General features: G+C 40.7%; 1 protein-coding gene across 6 annotated transcripts in view; it reads left to right on the top strand.

The window, feature by feature from the left end:
- The window catches only part of LOC134345552 (5'-3' DNA helicase ZGRF1-like), a 126,206-nt gene that overhangs the window by 35,812 nt on the left and 72,029 nt on the right, over positions 1-18,365 (top strand). For all 6 annotated transcript variants that reach the window (XM_063046380.1, XM_063046383.1, XM_063046384.1 and 3 more), the window contains 2 exons: positions 12,016-12,635; positions 16,359-16,497. In XM_063046380.1, coding sequence (XP_062902450.1) covers positions 12,016-12,635; positions 16,359-16,497 — 759 coding nt within the window. The remainder of the gene's footprint in view (positions 1-12,015; positions 12,636-16,358; positions 16,498-18,365) is intronic.

The following is an 18,365-nucleotide window of genomic DNA, read 5'->3' as shown; positions in this document are numbered from 1 at the left end:
AACACAAACACCTATGTCAGGATGCTGTTCATGGACTATAGCTCAGCATTTAATACCATCATTCTCACAATCCTGATTGAGAAGTTACAGAACCTGGGCCTCTGTACCTCTCTCTGCAATTGGATCCTTGACTTCCTAACCAGAAGACCACAATCTGTGTGGATTGGTGATAACATCTCCTCCTCGCTGATGATCAACGCTGGTGCACCTCAGGGGTGTGTGCTTAGCCCACTGCTCTACTCTCTGTATAGCCAGGACTGTGTTGTTAGGCATAGCTCAAATACCATCAATAAATTTGCTGACGATAGAACCATTGTTGGTAGAATTTCAGGTTGTGACGAGAGGGCATACAGGAGTGAGATATGCCAACTAGTGGAGTGGTGCCGCAGCAACAACCTGGCACTCAACATCAGTAAGACGAAAGAGCTGATTGTGGATTTCCGGAAGGGCAAGATGAAGGAACACATACCAATCCTCATAGAGGGATTAGAAGTGGACAGAGGGAGCAATTTCAGGTTCCTGGGTGTCAAGATCTCTGAGGATGTTGTAACCTGGTCCCAACATATCGATGTAGTTATAAAGAAGGCAAGACAGTGGCTATACTTCATAATTAAGGACCTCCAGCACCCAAGGCATGCCCCTTTCTCACCGTTACCATCAGGTAGGAGGTACAGAAGTCTGAAGGCACACACTCAGCAATTCAGAAACAGCTTCTTCCCCTCTGCCATCCGATTCCTAAATGGTCATTGAACCCTTGGACACTACCTCAGTTTTTTATATATAATATTTCTGCTTTTTGCATGATTTTAACTTATTCAATATGCGTATGCTGTGTAAAGTATACCGAATAAGATTTATTTTGCCTCTATATTATGTATTGCATTGTACAGCTGCTACTATGTTAACAAATATTATGTAACATGCTGTGATAATAAAACTGATTCTGATTTTAATTACTCGGATATTCCTAATTAACACAATCTTTTTTTATTTGAAATATCTGAGTAGTTTGAACATTATTCTTGGTTTCTTAACTTTCTTATCTTGAGACAGACTGAAAATTGATAGTAGTTGCTGAAAATGCAGGACTTGTAATAATTGTTGCACTATTTAATTCTGATGTAAATAAATGTAAAATTCCATGTAAGAACAAAATTTTGTACATGATAGAATGAAGGCTGAGCTTCACTGGGTTGAAAAGAGAATAAATTGTGCTATTAGCTCTTGATACACAAGGAATTCTGAGTTTAATAACTAATTTCTGGAGTGGGTAGCCATTTGTTTACAGTCCTCATATTGGAGGAAAAATGAGAACAAATAGATTTAAAGTGATGCCAGGAAGTGTTAAGGGGGAGAAAAGGGAAAATGATTTCACTCAGAGGGTGGTGAGGTGAAGGCAGAAATCCTTGTCAGATTAAAAATTTACTTAAATATGCACTTGAAGAACTGTGGCCTGCAGTTGAAATGACAGATAATCACAAACAACGTGAAATCTGTGTGACAGCAGATCTTTCTGTCAAAAAAGCAAGTCTTGTTGCATGTGAGTCTCATTTGGGCTGATAAAAAGTGAGACATTCGAGGTGTGGCCATAGTATGACTAGACAGGTTTAGAGTGGGGAACTGAGGCTTTGGCTCAAGGCCTTGGCAAGAAGAAACGGATGCCATGGTGCCGGAAGCCATTTTGGATAGGCCAGTGGGACTGTGAGACTCTATTTGAGAGACTAGCGAGAGGCACAGTTGAGTAGCAGATAAGAGCAGTGTTGTAGCGTGGATGAAATCACCGGAGAGACAGAGTCACTGGTAGATACAAAGCAGCTTCTTTATTCGACACAACAAGCAGGCATTATACGGATAGAGACGCTTTTGGGAGAAAGGTCTGCTAGCTCAATGTGGGCTCGATATTTATATGCTAAACACAAAGGTAATCGCTACTTTAAAATGTTATAGACAATGCATAGACAACGTTTCCTATTGAAGCTTGCGAGACCATGGATCTGCGCCTGGAAAGTCTTCACTCTCCAGTGCGCAAGGTTGTATGGAAGACCAGCAGTTGCCCATGCTGCAAGTCTCCCCTCTCCATGACACCAATGTTGTCCAAGAGAAGGGCATTAGGACCCATACAGCTTGGCACCAATGTCGTCGCAGAACAATGTGTGATTAAGGGCACAACACATTCCCTCGGCTGGGGCTCGAACTCAGGACCTTCAGGTAGCTAGTCCAATGCCTTAACCACTTGGCCACATGCCCACACCCTATTGAAGCTACATACAAAATATCACACCATCCTTTCCTTCCAGCGCCAACATGTCTGGGTTGGTATCCACAGCCTTTAAGAATGCAAGTTAAGTCTACGATACATTTATTTGGCATTTCCCGTGCTAACATAGAAGACAATTAATATTTATAGTATTTAGATACTACCTTCGAAACTACAGCATCTGATCAAACTACGGCGCCAGAAGCATCTGGTATTCACACCTTTTTAGGAAGTGCATTGTTGTGGACTCAATCCACAGTACTTTGTCAAATAGAAGTCTGGTGGCCAAAGTCATTTAAGTGTAAACAAATCATCAACCCAAAAAAACTCACTGTAACAGTCCCTCCTCTTGGCTGTCCTGGACAAAATTAAATTTGTATCGGGGAAGGCCCACCTAGGAGGATCTGCTCAAATAGGGCAGCAAAAATGTTCTGTCTCGAAATTTCCCCCAAATTTTATGTACCTCTATCTATCCTAGCATTACCTAATCCCTACCTACCAAATGTTAAGCAGAGAGGCTGTTCCAAGTATTTCAGAAATGCGGCTCCTTTGGTGTGCCTGCTCTTTCCCTGCAGGCTGACTGCAGCTTAATTACATTCTTTTGTCTTCAGCCCTTTATCCTCTGGTTGCTGAAACTCTCCTTCCAGGAGCACCCACAGGCTCTATCATTGATGTACAGGAAGGGGTTGGGGTGGCTATGTAAATGTCTGTAAGGACCTCTCCCCAGTGGCACCCCCTTCCGAACTGTTCCGTCGATCACTGGCTCAACTGCTGAAAAGGGCCCAGCTTCTCAGACTCGGGGTGACTGCTTTCAGATGCCGTGTGTAGTCTGAAATGCCATCGAAGTGGCCATCTCTGCTTTCACTCAAAAATCCCTCCCCGTCTATTTCCCAATAAATTTCTATACTATGCTATAAAATTAATCATCGACCTTCAGCAACCAGCCTTCTTTACGGAGAACCATCATCATCACACTTTAGCAGGCTATTCATGGTTTTCCAACATGTTTCTCAGTGTCTTCTGCCACGCTCCTGACGTTTTCTGCCCTTGCATTTTCTCCTGGTATGTTTTCCTCAGCTGTGGTCTGGTCTGGCATAGCCGGCTGGTGTTCCTCTCTTAGGTTCTCTGTAATTACATGGTTACTGGGTACACTTGGTTCCCCACTCTGTGGGTGCAACAAGAGGGTGAGTTGTATGCTTTAACCTGAGTCCAGTGTTTCCACTGGCTGCCTCGTCAAGTCTGTACACAGACACACGTATCATTGGTTAAGAGTACTGTCTGTGGTCCTATCCACCTGGGGGCAAACCCTGGCCTTTCTGGCAGCACCCTCACCATAACTTGGTTGCCGGGCTGTGGACTACCCTTTCCCTCTGGCTCTTTCTGATCAGCGATTTGCTGTTTTTGTTTCGCTCGGTCCTTTAATACAGGTGTCCCCCGCTTTTTGAATGCTCCCTTTACGAAACCTCACTGTTACGAAAGACCTACATTAGTTACCTGTTTTCGCTAACAGAAGGTGTTTTCACTGTTACCAAAAAAGGCAGCGTGCAATAAAAGGCGTCATGCGATAAAAAATCAGTGCGCGCCCGGAGCAGCCGCTCCCCCCCGGATACGGAACTGCATTCTAGCCGGCATTGCTTTAACGTGTGCCTGTGAGCAGCCCTTTGCAAGATAAGTTCTAAGGTATTGGAGAAGCCTAAAAGAGCTTGTAAGGGTGTTGCAGTTAGCGTAAAACTAGACATAATTAAGCGTTTTGATTGTGGTGAACGAAGTAAGGACAAAGTGAGTTTGGCTTGTGGAAGTTGATGAAGATGATGTTGAAGAGGTTTTGACATCCCATGACCAAGAACTGATAGATGAAGAGCTGATGTAATTGGAAGAGGAAAGGGTAACAATCGAAACTGAATGAGTAATGATAAAGTACGACTTTAATTTTGAAAGGGTACGTCGGTTTGGGCATATTTGCAACATGGTTTGAGTCCTTACAAAGAACTGTATGATAGAAAAATGTGCAAGGCCAAGCAGTCAAGCAAGCCTTCCACATCAGCTACAGCAGACGACGAACCTCGACCTTCAACATCGAGGCAGGCAGAGATAGGAGAAGATGACCTGCCTGCCCTGATCAATGAGGATGACACCCCAGTGTCCCACCACCCCAGCTCCTGGGCCGCAGACAGATACCGATTCGCAGAGAATGCAGGGTAGCCGGGAGGCACACAGCACACCTTTAAGAAAAAAGCTGAAATAAACATGCTAATTAATTAGGTGCCGCCCGGCACGTAAATGTCGGCCCAGATCAGAGGACGATTGCATTGCCTCTGATCTGGGCCGACATTTACGTGCCGGGCGGCATCTAATTAATTAGCTTGTTTGTTTTGGCTTTTTTCTTAAAGATGTGCTGGATGTGTCCCGGCTACTGCTGTATCCCTGCATGCTTCGTGGATCGGTATCGGTTTGCAGCCCGGAGGGTGGGGGCCACTGCACCACTCCGACTCAGCCTAACACACCACCATCAGTGTGCTCTGCGCTATCTTCCCAATTCCTGTAAGTGATACTACACTGCACATACATTATTTCTACTTCATATCGGCTGTGTTTTTAAGTGTTATTTGGTATGATTCAGCAGCTTCATAGCTTAAAGGTTACTGGAGAGCGCTTGCGCCGTGTTTTAGCCAAGAGCACTTGCGTGAGATTTTCGCTACGGAGAAACAGTTCAGGCAATGATTGTGGAAAAGTATTTCTACTTTATATAGGCTAGGTATTTATCATATCATTCCTGCTTTTACTATATGTTACTGTTATTTTAGGTTTTATGTGTTATTTGGCATGATTTGGTAGGTTATTTTTGGGTCTGCGAACGCTCACAAAATTTTCCCATATTGTAATTGTTTCTTCACTTTACGACATTCCGGCTTACGAAACGCTTCATAGGAATGCTTTAGCTTTGGATGGTGGGGGAAACCTGTACTTTTAAGTTGGTTACAAAGGTCTTTCACATATTGGGTCGTTCTATCCCTGTAAGCCCCAGGCTCCCCACAACCCGTAATTACCCCATAAGGGAGTTGCATTGCTCGCCCCATCAATAATTCTTAGGGGCTGAGACCCAAAGTGCGGTTCGGGGTTGCGCGCAATCTCATCAAGATTCCTGGTAATACATCCACCCATGTCTTTCCTGTCTCAGCTATAGCTTTAGCTAATGCATTCTTGATTGTTCGGTTCATCCTTTCTACCATCCCTGAACTCTGGGGGTGGTAGGGTATGTGGAACCACTGTCGAATCCCTAGTAGTTGACACATTTCCTTCATCATTTTCCCCGTGAAATGTGCACCCTGACCTGAATCCACCTGAACTGGGGTTCCCCACCTTGGGAGGATTTCCTGAACTAGGATCCATGCAGCGGTGCGGGCGGTGCAGTCCCTTGTTGGGAAAGCCTCTGTCCACCGGGTGAAGTGATCCATGATTACTAGACAGTAGTTTTTCCCCCTGCTTTTTGGCAGGGGCCCTGTGAAGTCTATCTGGATGTTTTCCCAGGGACCCCTCGGCTGAGGCTGATTTGCCAGCTGCAGCTTTCTGCCCTTACCAGGGTTATGCTGGGTACAGATGATACAACAGCAGAATTTTTCAACATCCCCGCCCATCCCTGGCCACCACCAGTCCTGCCGGAGGGTTGTGATCATGCTCTGCCTTCCCTGATGCATCACCCCATGATATAACCTTAGTAGTATCGGTCTAATACGGGGTGGGGCCACCGTAACTCTTTCCTCCCCATGTGTCCAGCACCCATCTGGTCCCTCCTTTGCTCCTTTTCTCCTCCATTTTTCCTTCTCTTCTGCCTCTACCTCTTCATATAATTTTACTAAGCTGGCTTCTGTCATTTCCTCCTGCACACTTGCAATTTCAATTGCCTCTTGTTTCCCTGCTGCTTTATTCGCAGTAATGTCTGCCCTTGGAGGAACTGGGAAAACTTTGTTCTGGAATGGCCGCAGTCTCTCTGAGTATCCCCTGGTGTTTTTGTTCCTTCGCTATACCCTGAACAGTGGTCAGTGTGTCCGTTTGTATAGGGTCCTGGTTAGGGGGTTTATACAGACCCTCCTATTATAACTGGGTCTTTCTTTACCTGCTCACAATCTTGCTTGTGTATTCTGTTGGTTGTATGTGTTCACTGCCCATGACTTGTCCATATTATTTCTCCCTTTCCTGAATCTATAACAGCTCCTGCTTCCCTTAGGATGTCTGTTCCAAGGATCGTGCCCTCATTATTTGGACGTACCAAAAAATACACTGGAAGCTGCACTCCCCCGATTTCTAGTATTTGCTTCTCACTTCTTTCTGCTTTTACTGTTTTCCTTCCTACACCCGTGATATAACTGGCCTGTCCAGTTGTTGGTAAGGGAAAGCCTGTTATCAATACTGATGCCCCTGTGTCCACTAACATGTTGCATTGCCGTCCCCCTAACAATGCCGTTATGTACATCCATGAGTCAGCAGAGCTGGCAGTGGAGCCCGCTGCCACATCTTTTTCTGCCTTAAGAGGCGCCGTTACTAACTCTGATCTGATCAATAGTCAGACTGGTTGCTGCTGGGGTGAGTGACTGGGTGTCTGCTGTGACCTTCGCCTGGGTTTTCTCCCTCCCCCCGGATACTGTCTCTAGCCGTGTCCCGATAGGCCACAGCTGTAGCATTTCAACTCCTTCACTGTTTTATACGTGGTACAGCAGTCCTTTGCTAGGTGCCCTGGCTGCCAGCAAGCAAAACAAGCCCTCCAGGACATCACAGCAGCTGCATTCACTATACCCACTTCATGATTTCTCTTGCCTTTTCTCTGGTCTATCTCACTGGCCCACGAAACTATTGCAGAGTGGGTGGACCCTACCATTATGCCTAAATCTAAAACTTCCTGGTGGGTTGAGCTCATGCCTTCCTTCAGCATTTTTAGGAAGACTTGGTCATCCCTCCCTGGATTATCCAACCCTGAATACTCCTCGTACGCTCGATAGTTACGTTCTGCATAATCCATGGCTGTCTCGTCAGCTTTTTGAATCATTGCCATTATCGTTTCCCAGCTACTCTCGCCTCCCCCAGCCGCTGCCTCACTTCCCCTTTAAAAGAACGATATCTTTCTTCATTACTGGCACTCCCGGTAGTTGTCCATGTACCATCCCACACCCCCTGGGCCATCCTGTCCCACATATTCCTCAGGCACTTTGTTTTCACTAACACGTGTATATCTTTAGGGTGCACCTGGTGAATTTCAACCATTTTCTCGAGCTTGCGCCAGAACCCTGAATTCCCACAGGTGACTAAGTGAGGGCAACTCGGCAAAATGCTCTGTTTCTCCCCAGGAGTGAAGGGCTTATGAATAGTCATAATCAAGGTCAAAGGCTGGCTCGGATCATCAGGGTTCTCAACCTGACGTTACCTGACCTCAATAGGTGCCATTCTGGCAGATCTATCTGGGTAAAACCTCTCCCTAAGATATCCCCACACTAATTCCTGCACTATGCAAAATATAAAAGATGGGTGCCAGTTAAACAACACATAGTTAAAACAGCAGAGTATGTATTCCACAATCTGCCACTTTTGAGTACCTGAACTCATGATGCCTGCTGTATTCCCCTGCATCACACTTGCAAACACATACACTAAAATGCAGCTCCCCGAACGAGTATACCCGCACCTACTCTGGCGTCTTGAACCGTACCGTTGGTTACCACCTTTCGCAACTGGTGGTCCAAGTCTCACCAAGTTAACCTGGTTAACATGCAAAGATTTCTCACATATATAAACACACATGCACACGCACACACTACTTTTATATCTACCTGCTCAGCTCTCCATGTTCGTGATACCTTGTGATCCCGTGTACCACCAACCGAACAGATCCAAGTGTGAGCATTATTTTAGAAAAATACTCACCAACTTAGACTGCTAGGAATGCTGGCCACACGAGGGGTCACAAAGTATCCCACTCCTGACACCAAATGTTGTAGCGTGGATGAAATCACCGGAGAGACAGAGTCACTGGTAGATACAAAGCAGCTTCTTTATTCGACACAACAAGGTACAGCAGGCGTCATACGGACGGAGACACTTTCGGGAGAAAGGTCTGCTAGCTCAATGTGGGCTCAATATTTATATGCTAAACACAAAGGCAATCACTACTTAAAAAGTTATAGACAATGCTTCCTATTGAAGCTACATACAAAATATCACACAGTCCTTTCCTTCCGACGCCAACATGTCTGGGTTGGTATCCACAGCCTTTAAGAATGCAAGTTAAGTCTACGATACATTTATCTGGCATTTTACGTGCTAACATAGAAAACCATTAATAATTATAAAATATAGATAATACTGTCTTTGAAACTACAGCATCTGGTCAAACTACAGCACCAGAAGCATCTGGTATTCACACCTTTTTAGGAAGCACATTGTTGTGGACTTAATCTGCAGTACTTTGTCAAATAGAAGTCTGGTGGCCAAAGTCATTTAAGTGTAAACAAATCATCTACTCAAAAAAACTCACTCTAACAAACAGATCAGATTTTTCACAGCCATTAACTTAAAACAATGCCAAATTACAAATAATTAAATAAAGTAGGGATGTAGGATCAGGTTATGTGTTGTAGCTGAATGATATGGGAGCTGGTGGGCCCCTTTGTGGTGTTATATCATATTCTGGACTTGGGGTGTACAGCAAAACATTAACTTCAGCTACCAACCTTCAGATCTGAATATGGACGGTAGATTAAATTTAAAATGTAGCTCTGGACATTGAGTTCCTAAGAGCAATGAACCGCAGTTAATTGGAAGACCAGACAATGCTGATTTAAGATTCATTTGGGTGTCTGTAGTCTGGGTGTGAAGGTGTGATATCTATATGTAATTCACAGGAAAGCATTGTAGATACATTGTAAACATAGAATTGTCCTTTGATTTTTAGCATATAAACTGTCATATAATGTTGGGTTGAGCAGCCCTCTTCCTTTGAAAGGGTCTCAATATGAAGTCTGCTGTGTCTCATTTTTTTGAATAAAGAGACTGCTTCATATCTACCAGCTACTTCTCTCCGGTAACTTTGTCGCAACAACAGTGGTTCCTGATGACTACATCTGCAGTAAATGTTGGTTGCTCAAGGAGCTCTGGCTTAAAGTTGATGACGTGGAATCTGAGCTTCAAACACTGATGCATCAGAGAGGCATAACTAGGGCCGTGAGTAGTGCTTTAAACTAAGTAAGTAGGGGCAGGGGTAGTTTCAACAGTTTGCAAAAATATGGATAAAATAAAACAAGAAGGCACGTGCAGGAGAGGTTACTGAAGTCTCCAAAATAAAGAGTAAACAAAATGTTTGGAAAGGAATAAGAATTTTATCTTCAGACAACGTGGAAACAAAATTGAAAAGAAGACTGGTGAATAGAGGACTGAAGGTGTTATATATGAATGCATGTAGTATATGAAATAGGGTAAAGTTAGAAACTGACAGGTATAATTTAGTGGGCATCTCAAAATTATTGTTGACAGAAGATCACAGCTGAGAACTTAACATCCAAGGATACACATCGTATCAAAAGATGGGGTGGCTTTGTTGATTTAAAAAAAAATCAAATTCTGAGAAAGAAGTGACATAGGATCAGAAGGTAGAGTTATGAAACTGCAAGGCTAAAAGGACTGATGGGAGTTATCGACCTTTAAACAGTAGCCAGGATGTGTGGTAAAAATTTCAACGGGAGACTAAAAAAGGGCAAAATGTCTTGGAGTTTTCAATATGCAGATAGGTTGGGAAAATCAGATTGGTGTTGGATCCCAAGAGAAGGAATTTGTAGAATGCCAACAGAATGGATTTTTAGAGCAGCTTATCATTGAGCACTATACCTGTTGAAGTTTAGAAAAATTGGTGTGCGGGGTGGTTCTCATTGAAACCTAGCAAATATTGAAATGCCTCGACAAAGTGGACTTGGAGAGGATATTTCCAACTGTGGAAGAGTCTAGGACCAGAGAATACAGCCTCAGAGTAGAAGAATGTCCCTTTAGAAATGAGATGAGGAGGAATTTCTTTAACCAGAGAGAGGTGAATCTGGAATTCATTGCCGTGGAAGCTAAATCATTAGGTATATTTAAAGCAGAGGGTGATAGATTCTTGGTTAGTCAGGGCACCAAAGGTTATGGGGAGAAGGCAGGAGAATGGGCCTGGGATGGAAAGTAAATCAATCATGATCGAATGGCGGAGACTCAATGGGCCGAATGGACTAATTCTGCTCCAGCCTTATATATTGACCATTGACATAACATTTCTGTGGAGCTCCAAGGAATAAAGATTAATATTTTCTCACACATATAACTGCAGTGTTGTATCAGATTTAGTTTGGATTTTTCTGCCATCGGGAAAGTTAGAAACCTGACTGGGCAGATTAAAAGCAAATGTTATGAAAAGAAGGAACTCAAGGTTTGGGTAATACTGTTCATGAATTGAGGGAGGGAAAGGAAATTGAGATTTGATACTAGGTTTCAAGGACATAGGGGTGGAAGATTTGGATATTTAGCAGCAATATAATGATGATGTTCATTATATGAAGTGAATTAGGTAACTGACAGTTTAATATACAATGCCAGCTTCCAAGCAAGGAAATTGAGTGGTTAATAATTTGATTGAGCAAGCAGAATATACATCTTGTGTATGAAATGTAAAGGATGGATAGTAGGAATTTGGTAAGAAATTAATGCCACTTAAGTATGGAATAGAGGAGAGTCTAGGAAAAGGATTGGCTAAGGAGACAAGATAGGATGAATAGCAAAGGGATGAATTCTGATTAACTGGGCCATTGGTTAATCAGGGTAGCTGCTTATTTGGGACAAAAGCTAATCGTGAAAATACAGACATGAGGAAACTTGCAGGTGCTTGAAAACCAAAGCAATACAGACAAAATGCTAGAGAAACTTAGCAGGCCAGGCAGCATTTTTAAATAGCATCAGTTGCATGTGCTTGTGTTGAAAAAGCAGTGATTTCTGTCACTGATAGTTGGTGAAAACAAGCGGTAAGACAATTCAGAACTGTTTTGCTCACTGCAGTTTCAAACGTTCAGGCTTGGAGATGTCAGAAATTGGTGAGAGTGAAAATGAAACTATTTCACTACTTCAAAAAGTTAGGAACTGTGAAAAATTTGAAGGTATCGACAATCATCTTGAATGTTACAACAAAAATGAAGATTTGGAAGATGTTATCATCAAAAGCATGTTATGATGGCTGTCCATTATCTGCACTGGGTGTTTGCACAGATTTTGAAAATTTGCAGTCAACTAAAAGAACACAGCATACGCCAATGAATTCCTCCGGCAATAACTATTAGGAATTAATGTGCAGTTTTATAAGACTAGTTGTATTAGTAGTGTTCTAATTTGTTCTGTATTTCATTTAAATACATAATTTGTTACTCAGTTAAACAGTAGTTTATCTTTTTTTATACCTTTTTAACGATTTTCATCAAACTTCGGCTAATTGAAGCAGCTATTTAATTGGCCCAAGATATACTACCCAATTAGCCGGAATCCACTGTTAATACTATATAACTTGGAAAATTATTCAGAAGTTCCTAGTACATTGTTTGAGTGTAAGGGAAGGAGGGTAAAGACAGAGGCTAAGGTAAGAAAGGAAATGAGTCTTGCATGCAATTTATTTATCTAGTGAGTGAGGACAGATTTAACTATATTCACAACCCGTAATGTTCTTGTAGACTACCTTGTGTCCATGTTCTTGTCATTTGCAGGTAATGAAACGGCTGATAGTTTTGTGAAGGATGGAGGGTCGAGAATCCAACCAACTTTAAGACTAAGAAGTCCTCTTGTAACTTTGCCTGCAACAGACAAAAGCACCAGTCAGACTCTTCCATCAGATTTCTTTGCCAACTTTTCAAGTGTAATTGAACCCCACACTCTGTGCTCAACTATTTATACAGTGAATAGTCATGGGGTTTTATGTGACTCTGCAGAAAAGTACATGACCAATAATTGCAATATTTCTGAAAGCACCGATCCTTACATGAATAAATATTCAAAACCAATAGACCTTTATTCAGTTTTACAAAATGGGTCTAGCAAGTGGCTGAAATATCAAATTTCAGCACCAACCAATCCAGTATCCCTGGATGATGATGACCACAGGGAAGAAAATCATATGTTTAAGAAAGGAAATGAAAAAGCACCTACAATTCAGGAAAATATAAAAGATTCACTTTCTGTTCAGCTAATAAAAGACAAACTGCTCAAACAGAATGGAAATATATTGACAGAAAATAAAACCTGTTCTGCAACAAGCACAAGTTCCATATATAATGGGTACAGTGTACCACGCAAAGCAAATTGTATTCTTAACAGGAAATGTTCTAACGTAAGTGACTAATTTGATTTATCTGTAACATTTTTACTTACAATATAGACCTGTACAGCACAGGAGTAGGCCTTTTGGTACACCATGTTTGTACGTAGTCCATATTACACCATTCCTTGTGATGGAAGGGTATTGATCAATGTCTTCTGTTGCTCAGTCATTTCAGCATCCCATCTACCAATTCAGTGTGGACAACGTCCACTGCTTTACCATCATCAGTTACCTTGGTCAGCTCTTCAAAAACAAGCACGAGTGTTCCTGTCCTATTCCTGCCATGTCTGTCTCAATAATATGGGATAGATCCCATCAGGCTTTGGGAATTTATTCAACATTTCAAGGGACCCAACACCAATTTCTTCTAGATCTCAAAATGCCTTAGCATATTAGAATACATAATACTGAACTCGCTCTCCTCCATGTCCTTCTTAGTGAATACCAATTCATTTAATACTTTGCCAACATCCTCTGACTCCAAGCAGAAGTTCTCTTTTTTTTAAATCATTGATCAATTCTGTTCTCTCCTTTGGTTCCCTCTTGTTTTTGATGTATGCCAAAAAAAACCCTTGGGAGTTATTCTTCAGTGTACTATACAGTATACAACTTCTACATCCTGTAATGACCCCACATAATTTTGTTCATATTTATATCTGTTTGACTTTGCACTGTTTATTTCTCTGACTAACGTTGAGCCCTCTGGAGACATTGTGGGCTTATCAACGAAATGTCAAAGAAGGAGGGTGCCCACCTGATGACCCTGATGACGTACCTACCCTCCTTCCTTGTCACCACTCCAAGCCCACTGCCAACATCGAGAGTGCTGACATACCATAGGGATTGAAACATCAAGTCCCAGTAGCTCTACTATTAATCCCTCTTTCTCCGAAGTTCCAGCAGTTTTTCTGTATCTTCTGCTCAATATTTTCTCTGTTCTGGAATTAATCTAACCAATTGTTCTTTTTTGATTTGCATCTTACATTTTATAAACACAAGATTTTATGTGAAATGTCATTCATCATAATTGTGGGATTTTTGGCAAATAAATAAGTTATGTATAATAGATATTTTTATGTGAATTATTTAACAAACCAGACATGAAAATAATTGGACATTAGAGTTAAATTTAGGAACAATTCTCCACTGGAGAGCTTGGGTACACACAATATCAACATTCAGGAGCAAAAGCAACAGCTTGTATCTGGGCAGAAACAGGAAGGCCATGATAAATAAAAGTAAGACCTGAGCTTGAAAGTGTACCAAAAAACCTTAATAAGCAGGAGTAGGCTATTCAGGCCCTTGTCTCGACTGTTGCTCATAACTATCAAAGCTACCTTGGTACAGAAACTTCTATTGACTTTTGTCTTGAATGGCTTCCCCTTAGTTGCACACTGAACCGTAACTCTAGATACTCCAGCCAGGAGAAATATCAACTTCACATCCACAATGCAAAGCCGTTTAAGACTTTGGCATGTTTCAATATGGTTACCTCTCATTCTTCTCAGTTCATGATCGTATAACCCGGTCTGTTCAATCTCTTTCGTATGACATATCTGCCACCCCAGGAATCAACCTTATGAACCTTTGCTGCTCTCCTATTGTGAGCATATTCATCTTGACATTGGAAGGCCAACCAGTTTATTAATTACATTGCACTCTTAACAGAGCCCTAGATAATTGTAGTGGGACATTTCCACTGTTGTATTTAAATCCCCCTTGTCAAAAAGCCTAATGTACAGTTTGTCTTCTATTTGATTGTTTTACCTGTGTATTAACTTTCAGTGGTTGACGTAGGACATGCAGTTCTTTCAGAACACTGACATCTTTCATTTTCTATTTGGAAAATATTTTTTTATCTACCGAAGTGTATGACCACACACTTTTCATATTTTATTCCATCCGCTGTAACCTTCCCCAGTCACAACTTCAAGTATCTGCATTCTCTTCGTAGCTTATACTGCCATCTAGCTTTGTATCATCAGCAAATTGGAGCATTTTCCACTCAATCCCCGGAGATCCAGCAGTGATCTCAGTGGCATCCCATTATTACAGCCTTCCAACCAGACAGTGACCCATCTACTATTTCTGTTTTTAGTCCATTATCCAATTCACAATCTAGCTAGTATATTACCTCATAATATACCTTTTAAAATGATCTTTTGTCTGGTACCTGATTGAGGGCCTTATGAAAATCAAAATGCCCGTTATCTATTCTTCTTATTAACCTCAAAAACAATAAAGTTTAATTGGTAGTTTCTCCTGTAAATTCTGACTGTGCCCAGTTCTATTATTGTTTTTTGGAGTAGCTCTCCATTTACTGCTTAAGCCCTATGTTTGAGCATGCAAAACTGTAAGACAGCTAGGGACACTAACTCATGGAGGAGGTGCCTTCCATCAGGGGGCGATTTGAAGCTGAAGTAGAGGGACAATTTTTAAGAAAAGGCCTAGATGAGTTCGTAGCTATTGTGGCCTTCTTATTTTTGATGTCAAGAGGAGCACTGTGAGCAAATAAGTTGTTGTTTAATGACAGCAAATTAGAAGTTCAAGTGGGCATTCAGTCTCATTAACTTCCAGGACCAACAGTCGAATTGGCTAGTTTTGCAGCTGCTGATCTTAATTGCCTGGGTATCAAAATAAGAGTGGTAATTTTACAAAGCAAAAAGTGACAAGAAAGTTCTTCTTTTGTAACAACCCTGGCATCTGGTCTGCAACAGGGCATCAACAAGTTTCCAGCCTAGGGAGTAAAACTTGCGAGAATGCCAAAAGTAGGATTGAGATCTTGCTATGACAGATTTTATTCCAATGGCTTCAATTTTGATGATCAACTAGACTCCTCATACATCCTTTTCAATTGTATGTCATTCCATCTTTTTATCGCCCAGGGATTTCCAACTTTAATTATCTTACTTCTCTTCATTGCTGCACTATTACTGAATCTCATATCTTGTTTAAGGGCAATTCATCATTCACTTATATAGCTTTGCCAGCCAGTCGTTGATTCCAGTTTATCCACATCAGAACTCTTCCCATTTGAGCTGGTTCTTCTCTATTGATTACATTTTCCCTTGTGTACTCCATGGACATTTTGATAGCTATTTTAAAAACTTGTAGTTTCCTCATTATTCCTTGTATTTTTGCCCTTCTTTACTTGCTTCACTTTGTATCCTTGTTTCCAAAAACCAGAACCAATAATGCTTCCTTCCTCATTTGGCCAAGAACATGCTTGTCAAGAATGTTCCTCTTAACACGAAAAAAAATTCTCGCTCTATGTACTGTAAGAATATCTGAGACCGTCCCGTGCTGTTACTCAGATTCGTTCTGAAACCATACAAATTTTTTGATACCAACTCCTCCAATTGTTTATGCATTATTTTTCCTTATAATTCTTATGTCCATCTCATCTGCCAAATTAGTTTAAGCTTATAATGTTAAACATGCATTATAATTATACATGAAGTTAGGTGTTTAATGCACCTATTACCATAATAACACAGTTCGTGGATTGGCTTTCTCTACTGCCAGGGTTTATGATGATGGTAATGGCTTTCAGGTGATTATTAAGTTGTTGGGGTTAATATTTCTCATGATATTTTTTCCTCTATTTTGATTATCATTAAAGTAACAAACAAAATTGGAATGCAAGCATATTGCAAAGGATGTTCTAGGCATTTCAGGAAACAGTACACAGTAATTTTATTCTGATTGTTGTCTCTACTTTTTTTTATGCAGAACACCTCACTTTCTGAGTTGCACTTCCCCAAACCTGATGTAGCACAAGGAGTGAAAACTCTTAAGAGACAAGTAACTATTCCAGCCACCTTCCTCAATGCTGCACATTATAAAGATGTTTTCATAGCAGTAATAACAGGTATGTATTTTTGTAGAGTAAGGAAATAAAAGGACGTGAAACTAGGATGGATATATAGAGTTAGAAAAATCCTATAATCAAACAATAAAAAAAATCAGGCTTGAAAACCTTTTTCTTGGATTTTATTTCTTACAATATTAAATTTCATGCAAAACTTGCAATATAGTCATGAGTGGTTGTTTGTGGATTGGTTAGTATCATTGTAGCCAAGTACTATCATTTGATTTACAAGTCCTGTAATTACCAAACCCAATAGTGATAATCTTTAATTATAAATCAAATCCAATTCAGAAGTCTCTAAGTGTTGTTTTCAATAAATTTGGACCATCACTAGCAAGGACCAATTGTTAACTGGTTTAATCTTAGGAGAATAATTAACAGCTAGGATATTTCAATTCAACTAAATAAATAAATTCTGGAATGAAATATAGGTATGGTGACACAAAGCCACCAAATTGTTCACTTGTTCTTCAAAAAAGGAAATCTGCCATTCTATTTGATGTTTTAATACAGTTCTAGACCCACAGTGATCTGATGTTTAACTTCCTTATTAAATACAGAGCAAGCCAGTTCGTAGAAGTTAAACAAATAAAAAAGGGGTCAATTAAGGGCTTTTATATTTGGCCTCAGCAACCAAAAGAAGATGAAAACTCTGGACAGCAATCATGATCACAATTGGGAATCCATTTGTCAATGATCTGCTTTCAGGAAAGGATGCCCTCAAGATGTCAATAAAGTATGACTATATGTAATGTACACACATTCTTTAATATTCCAAGAAATATGCATGGAATAGCATTAGCCATTAAACATGTTTTTTCTTAACCTTACAGATGTTATTGACTCTATTAATGGAATCCTTTTCAGTTGGGCTCCCCACAAAAATTTGTCTGCATTTTACTTGTTGAATAGAATAATATTTGTAGAATATGTCCAGCAGAAACTCAACCCAAGTGCATACTGATAACAATGCTGGTATCTTTCCGTAATACCATGGACCCTTAGCTTGTGAAGCAGCCTCATGTGACACCCTGTCAAAGGCCTTCTGAAAATCTAAATAAACAACATCCATTGTCTCTCCTTCGTCTATCTTTCCTATCATTTCCTCAGAGAATGCCAACAGATTTATCAGGTAAAATTTCCCCTTAAGGAAACCATGTTGACTTTGGCCTGTTTTTTCATGTGCTTCCAAATACTCCAAAACCTCAACCTTAATGGACTCCAACATTTTATCAACTCTTGAAATTGGGCTAAATAGCTTATAATTTCCTTTCTTCTGACTCCCTCCCTGCTTAAAGAATGAAATGATATATGCAATTTTCCAGTCTCCATTATCTTTCCAGAAACTAGTGATTGTTGAAAGATTACTTCTAATCTCTCCACAATCTCTTCAACTATCTCTTTTGGAACCCTGGGGTGTAGTCCATCTAGTCTATCTTCAGCTTCCCAAGTACCTTCTTCTCCTTAGAAATTCACTTCTTGACCTTGGCATTCTCATAATGAACCAAATGTTCATTGGATTCTACTGCCCAAGATCTTGCATTTTTCAGAAGCCTTTTTTATAATTACATTTTTCGTTCTAAGCCTTCTACCAATAGAAGCATATTACTATATCCCTACTGTATATATTTTTAAAATGTGAAAACCTGTAGGTTATATATCTTTTATGCATGTTTTTTGCTTAATTTGCATTTTCCATTCAACCATTTGGGTTGAATATAGCTGATTTCCCTTGTGAACCTATTTACATTATGCCAGTTATTTCAGAAGTGCTCTGTGTTATTTTATTTGTCTAAAATCGTTGATGAGAACCACATCCAGCAATGCATTATTACTGGATTAAAACGGGTGTGGCATAATACTTTTTC

The sequence above is a fragment of the Mobula hypostoma genome, chromosome 4, assembly GCF_963921235.1.
Source record: "Mobula hypostoma chromosome 4, sMobHyp1.1, whole genome shotgun sequence".
NCBI classification, from domain to species: domain Eukaryota; kingdom Metazoa; phylum Chordata; class Chondrichthyes; order Myliobatiformes; family Myliobatidae; genus Mobula; species Mobula hypostoma.
The sequence above is the reverse complement of the archived record's forward strand: the minus strand, read 5'-3'. Positions and strand labels throughout refer to the sequence as shown.